Below are 12,500 nucleotides of genomic sequence, written 5' to 3'. Positions count from 1 at the left end.
CCTCTCCCTCTCCCTCTCCCTCTCCCTCTCCTCTCCCTCTCCCTCTCCCTCTCCCTCTCCCTCTCCTCTCCCTCTCTCTCTCCCTCTCCCTCTCCCTCTCTCTCTCTCTCTCTCTCCCTCTCTCTCTCTCTCTCTCTCTCTCTCTCTCTCTCTCTCTCTCTCTCTCTCTCTCTCTCTCTCTCTCTCTCTCTCTCTCTCTCTCTCTCTCTCTCTCTCTCTCTGTCCCTCCCTCCCTCCCCCTCTCCCTTCCTTCCTTCCTTCCTTCCTTCCTTCCTTCCTTCCTTCCTTCCTTCGTGTGTGGTTGCACATCACAGCATGAGATCACAGCACATTCCAAGAAAGTAGTTCCTCTCATCCTTAAGGTTTGGTAGTGTGTATAATTCAAAGGGAAAATGCTGTCAGATAAGGATTTGTCTTTTTTGATAGATTTTGGTGGGCATGTATTGAATTCAGTTAAAAGGAATTGGCATATAAATTGTGAACTATGAAACTGAAGTTGTTAAAACTCATAACCTACTTGCCAGCCTGGCCAGTTCCCACTGCTAGCCAATATTCAGTTATTGTTTTTTAATTTGATTAAGACGATCTAGAAACATGGCACACAGTTAATAGAACTTTATTCTTAACACCATTATCACTTTAAGCTGCAGAATTAAGTATCATTGCATTAAAAAGTTAACCAATTTACATAGTGGTGAAGCATCTTGGGTTTATATGTGTGCTGGCAGCAGTCCACTAGATACATAAAATAGGGATTCAAGTGCATGATGTGGATTTGCGGTAATCCTCCCTACTCGCATAGTGTTACTGTTTTAGCAATAGAGAAGTTATCATACATCCTACAATGTCAGAATATCACTTGCATTTTAAAAAGCAAGATATGTTAAGAACAATAATATTTATTGACCAGTTATTTTTCTTGCATTGATGTATCTGTATATTTTTGTATATTATTCTCCAGGTATGTTGTGCTTATTGCCCATAGGTGGAAATTAGTGTTAGACATCACTGTTTTTAAAGCTTCAAATGGAGAATATTGAATTTAATTAATAGTTTCTCATCACCAGAACCACTTAACTCGGTAATGATCATCATTTTTACACAATATTGTTGAATCATGTTTTCAGATGTAATGAAGCTATATCCTTTTTTAGTATTAGATGACACATTAATTTGATATTGTATTGAGTAATGTCTTTCCTTCAATTTCTTCACTTTTAATGACTTTCTTAGTTAGTTTTAGGTAAAAGGATTCAAACATATTTCGAATTTTGTACTGTAAGGGGAAGTATCTTTTATTTAATTTCTGTAGGCTGATGGAGATTAATTAAGAATTTGTATATGTGTGTGTGTGTGTGTGTGTATATATATATATATATATATATATATATATATATATATACAAATATATATATACAAATATATATATATACAAATATATATGTAATTTTTTTAAATACCAGTGTTTGCCTTCAGTTTTTATTTAGCTCATTAATTGTAAGAGGAAAGATAAAGGTGTAGTTTTTACAGCTGGATCAGGGATGTTTGTTTTTTAAATCACTTTGGTAATAATATTCTTCTATCATGAATTTGTTATTGTATAGTTTGTACCCTTAGAATAGAAATGATGGTCCTTGAAATGTTAATTGTTAAAGATCATGTGTTTGTTTGTTGTTCAAAGTTCTTCTCAACATATATATTATTATACAGCATTTTCAGATATTATATTTTTATCTCTGAACAATAAAGGAGAGAATCCATCTTGTGTAGCTTCATTAGAGTTTCCTTTTTTGTGTGTGATGCTTGAGAGGAGTGGCAGATCTATGATGTTTCCAAAGAGGGGGCAGAATGCATGACAAGTGGGTACCAACCATCAAACAAAACAGTCCATAAACTTGATTTGGTGGGAGTAGTAGCTTCTCCAGAGGGGAATTTTAGTAGTAAAGAAGCACTTCCCAAACATTCTGAAGCAAACTGGCACTTATGTGTTGTTGAAAATACCCAAGCTAATATGTATGCCCCAACTAGAGTTGCAAGATTAAACAACACATGAATTCAGATTAATACAGTTACAATAAGCTATGTTCATATAAATTTAGCTGACATTTTGTTACTAATTTTTGGCACAATGTAACCACACTGTTGCCAAAATTATTCTGCATACCCTGCTGTGGAAGGTAAAGTATATGGTGGGGCAGCTGCCTCTCCCTACCATTGACAGAGAGAGGGAGGGGGTTAGTGAATACTGGTGGAAGTGCATGTACATACGTAATTAGTCCTCCCCCCCCCATGCCTTTGCTCATTATTGCTGTGGGGGTGCTTAAGAGACGGAGACTGAGACCCAATGTAAAGCATTACCCCTGCCTTGGACCTCAGCCTTCGCCTCGATAAATTTTGCATGGTCTTTTCTACTCCTCCCTTTCCGTTTCCTTTTCTTCATCCCCTTTTTCTGTTCACTAATCCTCATTGTTAACTCATTTTTACCCTTTTTGCCACAAAATACAATAATGTTACTGTATTTTGAATATGTTGCTAATGACTTTAGATGTTGATGCAGCAGAAAATTTTCCATAAATAAATAAATATATAATTGATGCCAAGGTGTAAAATACATGGAAGCCAAAAAAAGTAAAGTTTAAAATCAAAAGAACAGTTTTCTTGCAGGAGATAGAAGATGGTCAGTTAAATTCATGACATTAAAATAATTGAAGCTAGATAAAGCAATGACAATAGAGAGTGGACATATTTAATTAGCATGTAATACATTTTCTGTTTAACTATATGATACTAAGTTCTGAAACATATTAAATTAGGAGTTATGCTATTATTTATAATATCAGTATTATTAACACTGACTGGAAGTATTCAAGAAATAAACATGGTAATGTCGACACATTACATTTATATTTACTAAAGCCAAACTATCTAGAAACATAAATACATAACTTTCTATGTGTATAATGGATTACATAGTCCACCATTCTGTTACACCATCTTATGTGTGCATTTCATTCAGGCAGTGGATAACACAGAGTAAAAGATTCCTCTGAAATATAATACATTCTTAGCAAAAATAATAGTCATTTTATTCATTACACTTCTTGTTAAATCCTGTTATCTATAGCATTTCATAGTGCATGCATTACTATTGTACATCATGGATAATAGAGGTAAAGCCTTGTTGCAGTGCAGTAGCTTTACTTTTTCAAAAGTTCAATAGGCATTTATAACATTTATAGATTTCTTGGTTTAATATTAATATGCAGTTTATTATCTTTTTCATAATACTAGTATCTAAAATCTAAAATTATAAAGCTTATATATCTATAATTCAGGTTGAGTATCACTGCATAATTACCACTAAGGTAAAAGTGTAATCAACTACCACAGTATTAAAAAGAAATATAGCTCAGTTGTACATGTACTTAACTGAACTGATTATATGTTTTCTGATTACAGATGACTGAAGAAGGAAAGTGTGTAAGATTGTCCTTTTTCTAACAGACATTCTAATTATTATACCACATTCACAAGGTTTCTCTCATGTTAGATGTGTCATTGTCAAATCCTTATTATTACATATGCCCATCCCTCACTTTTCCTTTTAAGAAAACTGTTTGTCTTTAAATCTCATTCTTTTGTCCCACAATGGACTTCCGATCATTGTCTTTTTCACCTTTACTCTAGTCTTTACATCCTGGAGCCTCATGCTTTTTCTTACTCATATGTAAAGCAGGAGCTTCCCTCACTCATATCCCTCCCTTTCACTTTACCTTCTCTTTTTATCCCTCACTCCCAAGTAATGCATAGGCTCTGCAATCTGACCTACCCTCATCCTCTTGCCACATTTCCTCAGTCTTCAAGATTCTACACAACATTCTTCTTCATTCTTGCATATCTTGCACATCCACTGGACAAGTTTCATTTGGCCAGTTCCTTCATCCCTTTCATCAAAACTGGAATTCCTCATACCATGCGATTTCCCTTTACATTTCCCTCGCAGCATGTCCCTTGTCCTTAAACCAAGGCACTAGAATCCTTCAGAATCCCAAGCCTTATTTAACGTCCCCACACCACCTTCGTTCATTCCACTATCCGTCACACACGATAACTACACTCCTCAACACCCTTTCACTCTTCGTCCTGTCCCTCAGGCCTCACTAACTCCTCACACACCCTTTGACTCACCCTTTGTCCCTAAGGCCCCCCACCTCATCGCCTCACTCTCTCCTCACACACTCCTCCTTCTGCGCCTCGTCCCGTCCCTCAGGCCCTTCACTCACTCTTTACACTCTTCCTTTCACCCCTCGTCCCTCAGGCCCCCGCCTCAACACCTTTTTAACCCACCACCCCCCATCGCGTAACCTTCCCCCACCTCCGCCTCCTTCACACTAGACTCTCCGGCGTGTTCTTGAGGCTGGCTCGTGTATGCGGAACGGTTTCCGGATGTGGCGGCTGGGCATCCCTACCTCCTCTCTTCCTGGCGTCGGATGCTGCTCGTTGCATAATTGCAGCCGCCAATGCAACGTGCGAGATCTGCAAGAGTATATGCATCACAGTAGACTGATTTTGCGTGTTTGTAATTGATAACTAAACTGCCTAACTTGGGTCTGGCGATACTATGGGAAATTCTCTCTCTCTCTCTCTCTCTCTCTCTCTCTCTCTCTCTCTCTCTCTCTCTCTCTCTCTCTCTCTCTCTCTCTCTCTCTCTCTTTACCTACCTACCTACTTACTTACTTACTTACTTACTTATTTACTTACTTACTTACTTACTTACTTACTTACTTACTTACTTACTTACTTACTTACTTGCTTACTTGCTTGCTTGCTTGCTTGCTTGCTTACTTACTTACTTACTTACTTACTTACCTACCTGTCTGTCTGTATCTATCAGTTTGTTCGTCTATTCATCTCGCTCACTTTCTAATCAGAATGGAGTGTACATCAATTAGAACAATAGACATCAGGTGAAAGGGCAAACCAGGCATGCAAGAGCCAAAAAACTTACGTGTGAAAAAGACTGCGTGGCTCTGAGGGTCGGGCGGCTGACGGGCTTCCATTGCCTCTCCTGCCTGGCCGTCTGCGCCCTGTCGACGGAGCGAAGGCTGGCCGAACAGGTGCGGTTGAGAGAGGCCGGTCGGCGCCTCATCGTTCCCGGAGAGCAGGAGGGGGACACTTCTACTGCTGCCATCTCCTGCTGGGAGGCAGCGCTCACTGCGGCACCGCTGCTGTTGCTGCCGGCGGTAGCGTGGGCGGCCGGGGGTAGGTTGACGTCATATGGGAGGCCGGTGTCCCTGGCGGTGTCCCTGGCGTGGCTCGAGATGAGGCTGTGGATCGTTGGGCACTCCGCTGAGTACTCGAGTAGCTGTTGGGGGCAAGGAAAGCGAGTCAGAAACAGCTGGAATGAATGCAAAAGTTCTCCTAGTCATCACTAAGAAAACACCCACATCCACATTATACAAAGACAGTCATGTCAGACGCCCTCCTACCCGAAGCCGAGCGGCGAGCGCGTTTTGACGATCCTCCTGCCGCCCGGTGTCTGTGCCCTCCGTGAATGAGTGGCACTTAGAGAGCTTGGCCGTTCCGCGCGTTCCCGTCGGGCTGCCCAACGCACCGCTTCGGAGGAGTAGCTGTTGCACCAGATCTGGCAGCTCCATCGAGTTCCTCTGCGTCTCCTTCATCTGCTGCAGAAGGTCCACAACGCGCTGCAGCTCTGCCTTCCGTTTTTCCTGCGGCGTCTGGAAGAGTTCGTCTGGGGCGACGCCGGAGAGCGGCGGAAGCGTACTCGAAGCCTCGACCGCTGGCTCCATGCCGGCCTTCGGACGCCGCTGCGGAAGGCGGGGAGCGGTCGAGTGAAGTCAAAACAGTATGTGTACAATCGTAGGCGAAGGATTGCCTAATAAAATGTATAGCCGTTTTGTGTACGATTGTCATGTGTACATTTGTACACGGTACTCATGACAGTAATAAACAGATCTTTATAATATTATTTAGCGTTTATTTTTATCATGACATTCCATATAACCTACAATTCATTCTGACATGTTGCAGATATTTTTTCCATCAGATTTGTAACCCTCGAGCAAGGTGTGACGTCACTCACCCTGGCGACCTGTGGATCTGGAACTTCGTCGTCGAACTTGCCTCGCACGACTCCGCCGCGCAGGTCGCCGTTCCTGACCCCTTCTGCGCCGCCGTGCCCCGCCTTCGCCTTGCGCCCTGACCCTTGACTTCTATGCGGAGAGGCGATGACGAGGGCTGACTCTGGAAGTGGACTCGCCATCGTCGGTGCTGCCGAACTGAGGTCACGGAAAGAGATGGAAGATATGTTAGTTTGCGTGATTTTTTGTTTTTCCGTTTTTTTTTTTTTTTTTTTTTTTTTTTTGGGGGGGGGGGGCGAGGAAGGTCAGCTTACTATATTTACACACGTCCCAGGCCATGTTATCAATGACCAAAGGCCCATAACCTGCTCTCAGCGTCGCTATGTCCAGGACATGGAAGTTTGAGGCGGTAACACATAAGAAATATTGTCCGGGAATATAAATTCAACTTCTGAATGAAAGCATGGCAATGCGTGAATGAAAGCAGTGTGTAATAATTTGAATATGTGAATCAAAACAACGTACGAATTAAAGCTATGCGAATTAAAACATGTTGGAGATTAAAACTCAATATCCAGATATATGTTCATAATAGCTATGTTATTTTCTCGTGAGTTTAATTCATATAAAATAATACTACATAAATGCATATAAGAATAAACATATGAAGTTGAAGACGTTTTGTCATAAAATGATATATTTAAAAAAACATGAATCAGAAGTCTTGAAAGCGTAATCTAAGGTTTTGAATTACAGATTCTTATTGGACATATATTATCTGCCCATCTTACTCCTCTTAACAACTTATCCCAAGGCAATGACATCCCTTTTATTATTATCCATTCCGCACAAAACACTGAAACGTATTCGAGGAAGGTTAACACACCTGTCTGGCGCAGACGACTTGTTACGGCTGTTGTCAGCGCGCCCAGCACTTCCTACGGGAGTCGTGCCTGTGACTGCGGATGAAGTCTCCCTGGTCCATGGGCGCCCCGTCACCGCCTCCCACACCGACTCCGCCACCTGTGTCACCGAGAAGTTTGCTATTCCTCATATTATCTTTACTACTTGTGATTTAGGTTTCAGTGTCTAATTGTTTGTTTTCTCTAAGTGGTTGTGTAATGGTTAGACATATAGCTACATATAGCGCATGTAAACGATATTGACACCTACAACATTCCACATATAAAGTGACAGGAAAATTGAGTCAAAGATGACTGAAATCCAGACAGACAGTATCTTTGCCTTTCGCTTCATGTCGAAAAAGATGAAGATGAAGGCTCCCTGCAGTCCGTTGAGAACCGTGAAGGGATACCAGCACGCGGGGATATCCGCGAACGCTGCTATGAATCCGGTGAGCCACGTGAGGCCCTGGATGACACCAAGCTTCACATAGAGCATAAGTCTCACTCGTTCCTTCTTGGCGTGGCGAGTCTGCGGGAGAAGAGGGCCGAGCGTCAAGTTTATTCATTAAGTATTCATGGATGGGCTTAGGGGAATGATAATATACATAACTGCGTGTTGATGTGTCTGCGTCATGGCATATCAAAAAGAAGTTGCACCTGTGCCACCTGGCTCGAAAAGCCGACTTCCATTTTCCTTTGGGTTCCTTCTTTTGTGCTCTGTGACTTCACGTTGGCGTAACGCGCTGCCTTCATCTGCTTGTAGATGCCATAAGCCGAGATGAGGAAAAGCACGAGGTTCTCCTGGACGATGGCGCCCACCGGCAGGAGGAAGAAGAGCGCCAGGCCGTGGCGGTTGTTGATCCAGCAGAGCCGCGTCGCGTACTCCGGTCGGTAGTCCGGCAGGAGGTCGACCCAGTCCAGCAGGAGCGCCAGCGACACCACGAGCGCGGGGACCGTCCAGGCGTAAAGCGAATAGAGAAGATAGGTCCTGCCGCCGTCGGAGTCGCCGCGGTACAGCTGGCTACTGAAGGTGCGACACACGTCCACGCTCATCACGTTCATCCAGCAGAAGGAGGCGAGCCAGAAGTAGTGGAGGCTGCACGACAGGAACACGCACAGGCCGTACACGTCCGTCTCTCTCGTCCCCGTCAGGAACAGGACGTGGGCGACGAAGAGGCAGCACGAGAGGGAGAACAGGTTCTTCCCCGGCAGGTTCCTGTGTCGCGGGACGAGCATGTAGATGGCCATGTGCAGCGCCAGAGCCACGAGGGAGACGCTCAGCACGACCAGCGTCAAGTACTGGTGGACGGCGCTGAAGGCGTCGACATAGTGGCTCTCGTCGTGGCAGATGAAGACCTGCGTGTCATTCGTGACCTCGAACTCCCCCTTGGCGTAGACCTTCTTGGAGGTATTGACGAAGATGGAGCCGTCGCCTCGGGGCACATACTCCGTCAGGTTGAGGAGCCTCTTGAGGCACGAACTGTTCAGGAGGGTCGAGTTCGAGAGCGGCTCGTAGACCTTGATGTCTCTCTCGCACCGTCCGGCCACCAGCCTGAACAGATGGCCGCAGTGGATCTTGTGGCAGATCTCGAGGAACGGATCCCACAGCTCCGTGGCCTCATCGCAGCGGCCACCTCGGAAGTCAATGAGGACACTGAAGCAGGGTGGGATGGGGTTAGTAGCCATTTCGAAGGCTAAACTCCTTTGATGAGGGAGGAGGCACTGAAGGTTGCCTTGAGAGACGTTGGCGAAGTTACAACTGGCGCAGTGAGGGTTTTTATACACCACTATGTTTTTTGTGTTTCTGTAGGTCATCATCAGGGAGTAGCTCTGACATTTCTCGAAGTCTATGGGATTGGTCCAGTCAGGATGACAACGGCGTACCTGTTGACAGAGAAAAAAAGGCGAGCTTGAAGAGTGGTTCAGTTCCGCGCAGTACTGTTAAGGATCCTTTCCACGTATTACTACACATATCTGGAACCAGATAGTGGGGGATTGTCAGCATTATGGTCAGGCCTAAGCGCACTCAAGGCCTCATGATTTAGACCGTGGAGGCGCTATATCGGTGAGCCAGACCTCGAGCGTTCTTTCATTTTTTGCGACCAATAATTATATATTAGTATACAATCGTTTTAGGATTTTCTTGACTAATATCAGGAAGTTATAACGTTATTATAACGTGTTAAAGCCAAAGTTGTCGCGTTTACGTTAGCTTCAAAACATTTTGTATGGGCTTATAACTACATTACAATAAAATCATATTTATCTGTCAAAACCAAATGTTTTACGTTATTGATTCACATTTTAGTAAGAATAACCAGTTTTCCCGTTACGCATAATCCGTTTTCCTTGTTCAGATGTTCAGATGAATTGTAGTTAGGCGTGATATCTTCGCACTGCTGAAAACTGCTTGATAAGATGGCAGAAAAAAAATAAAATGTTACACACAAAAAACTTTCACTAGGAGATGAGACAGCTAGTGCTGTTCCCTTTACCCCCCCCCCCCCCCACATCCCTTGCTCGTTGTTGTAGTGGGGTTGCATATCAAATTTATGTTTATAATAATTTTGCAAGTGTGACGCGTGTCTGAATCATTTTTCTTTTTCTAATCTTTTCGAGACCTTTTTTCTGTAATGTTTATTTTGTCATTGTTGCTTTTTTTTTTAAATATTATCATCGTCTCTATTATTAGCATTTCGGATTTAGGAGGCAGAGACTGAGGCCCAATGTAGGGGATCAGCCCTGCCTTGGTCCTGTCCTCGCCTCAACTAATGCTGTATGGTCTTTTCTTCTTCCCCTTTCCTTTTCCTTCTCTTCTTTATCCCCTTCTTCTATCCACTTATCTTAATCGTTATCTCTTTTCTACCCTTTTCGCCACAATATTTTATCATAGTGCTATATGACCTTTGGCGTCTGGCACATTAATTGGTTTTAACCATTAACCATTACCCCTTATTTTCAGTTACACACACACGTATCTGCCCGTACGTAAATACAAAGATCCATGATATACAACAACACTAAAATGTCTACATAATGATCTTACTTGTCCCCCGAACGACTTTGAATAGGGATCGTCGTCAGTAGCTCCATTCTTCGGGTAGATGCACGGTCGGCCACCGAATTGACTGGCGAACCCTTCTACGCTGTTAAATTCGTCAATCTGTTGGGACATTACAGGGCTCATTACAGTGACAAAACATTGTGCATTTTCTCATAAAGCAGTTACAATAAACAAGGAAAATGCCCTCGAGCAGAGGCGGGAATTCTGAGACTTCCAAACTGTCTCCCAGTATTTAATCTATAAACTCAAAAGAACTGCTTTGCAAACGGCTTCAAATCAACCTCTAGCGGTATGAGTCTATTTAGTAAACACGGCATCGTTAGCGGTACGAAATATGAACAATGATACAAAAACAATAATAAAGATACAGTGCTCATAATCAGCGTGCTAAGGAATCGCTGGTTCTTTAATACCTTAGGATCGCGGTAAAAATAAATAAATTAAATAAGCAAAACCGCTAGTGATATTTAAGAGAGCGCCATTTCTTGGACACAAAAGGAAGGCAATCCTTATGTACTGGAGTGCCAACGATACTTTAGAACTCTATGAGTGCTGCGTTTTTAGTATCACATTTATACATATTATCATATATATATATATATATATATATATATATATTGGTATCAATTGCCATAATGGGATGAAAATAAAAACTATATGCAGTGATCTGTAGACACTTTAGTCGTCACCTTGAATTTTGATAGAATACCTCACTATATTCTAGTGTGTAAAACACACACACACACACACACACACACACACACACACACACACACACACACACACACACACACACACACACACACACACACACACACACACACACACACACACACACACACACACACACACACACACACACACACACACACACACACACACACACACACACACACACATACACACACACACATACACACAGGCCTATCAAGGATAGCTTGCAAAGTGGCCATGGGAATACCTGGGAATAGCAGGTGTGAATCTCTTGGTAGATATTCCTCGCCTCCTCCTCCTTCGTCCTGTACGTAAAGCGCCTCCACTCACGGCGTCCCGGGTAGTAGGTCGCCTTGCTCATGAACTCGACCATCGTGAATTCCTTCAGGATCTTGCATTGGGGACGAAACAGGGCGATTTGTTATTAGGATTTGGTATGATTCCTTCAGAAGACAAGAGCGAATTGGATTTCTGTCTGATGGGAAGTCTAGGTTGGCTTGAGATGTTATGTTATTTACCGTTCCATTCTTAATGTGGTGTGCTATACTTATATACTATATAATATATACACATGAAAAAACATATCTATATCTATATTTATCTACCTATGTATTTGCTTACATTCATAATCTAATATTATTTTCAGATAACGCTATACAACAGCAATACTGTTGGTTACTTTTCCAAAGATTCAACATGGCGACTTTACCTCCTGCGTGTTGCAGATGATATTGATAGTCCAGTTATGCAAGTCTGAGGCGTCATTGTTGCAAAAGGCGCAGTAGTAGTTTACGTAGGTGATGTTGGTAGTCTTAGAGGTGACAGCTACATCCAGAATAAACGTGAAAGCCTCTCTCGTCACCTGATCATTGCAAAATAAATACCTATGAATTTGAGGCTATTCGTGTTCTACAAGGGAACTACATCAGAAATAGAAAACATATTTTTAAAAAGAAAAAGGAAAAAAAGGAAGATAAAAAAATTAAAGAACAAAGAAAGAATAAACAAAGAAAGAAAGAAAGAAAATAAAAAATACTAATACAAAAAATTATTATATATATATATGGTAGAAAAACCCACAATGTAAAACTAGTTTTACATTGTGGGTTTTTCTACCATAGTATCAACACGGTAGAGTGTTTTCACCATTCATATATATATATATATATATATATATATATATATATATATATTGCTACGTATAATTTATCTCGTGTTTACAGGGAGTTAGCAAACGAAATTGATCACATGACTGATTGAGGCCGTGATGTGATTTATACTACTATACACTTCAACAAATCACGAATTATTATCGTAATACATGACTTTCCCTATTATTACATATAGAATTACTATTGGACATTACTATCACTATCGTTATCAACATTATACTATACAACCACAACTTTCAGATGTCACATATCATAAACTTGCACCATTGACAAAAATCAGTCGTCTCTCTGAACCATAATTGTTACAAATACACATCAAACCCACGTTCTGCAGGCACATCCTCTCCACAGGGAGTCCGTGGTAGGCTGGTAAGCAGCTGTCTATCATGAGGATTCCAAGTTCCATTTGTGCATCCTGAAAAGTAACGAGCGTACAAAGTAATGAAAAATATCATAATGGTGCAAAATCTGCTTTATATTAAATTAAAAATATAAAAATGAAACAATAAATAAATAAATAAATAAATAAATCTGTATATATACA

At 41.9% G+C, this 12,500-nt stretch overlaps 1 protein-coding gene across 1 annotated transcript in view; it reads right to left on the bottom strand.

Moving 5' to 3' along the window:
* Positions 1-3,859: 3,859 nt before the first annotated feature.
* LOC125029815 overlaps positions 3,860-12,500 on the bottom strand; it is an 18,935-nt gene continuing 10,294 nt past the window's right edge. Inside the window, exons 5-16 of the mRNA XM_047620026.1 lie at positions 12,282-12,371; positions 11,494-11,646; positions 11,032-11,175; positions 10,053-10,169; positions 7,664-8,890; positions 7,347-7,535; positions 6,988-7,124; positions 6,104-6,299; positions 5,490-5,828; positions 5,009-5,365; positions 4,393-4,536; positions 3,860-4,030 (exon numbers count right to left, since the gene is read on the bottom strand). Of these exons, the coding sequence (XP_047475982.1) occupies positions 3,860-4,030; positions 4,393-4,536; positions 5,009-5,365; positions 5,490-5,828; positions 6,104-6,299; positions 6,988-7,124; positions 7,347-7,535; positions 7,664-8,890; positions 10,053-10,169; positions 11,032-11,175; positions 11,494-11,646; positions 12,282-12,371 (3,264 nt within the window). The remainder of the gene's footprint in view (positions 4,031-4,392; positions 4,537-5,008; positions 5,366-5,489; positions 5,829-6,103; positions 6,300-6,987; positions 7,125-7,346; positions 7,536-7,663; positions 8,891-10,052; positions 10,170-11,031; positions 11,176-11,493; positions 11,647-12,281; positions 12,372-12,500) is intronic.

Source organism: Penaeus chinensis, chromosome 1, assembly GCF_019202785.1.
Source record: "Penaeus chinensis breed Huanghai No. 1 chromosome 1, ASM1920278v2, whole genome shotgun sequence".
NCBI classification, from domain to species: domain Eukaryota; kingdom Metazoa; phylum Arthropoda; class Malacostraca; order Decapoda; family Penaeidae; genus Penaeus; species Penaeus chinensis.
This window is presented reverse-complemented; position numbering and strand designations above follow the sequence as displayed.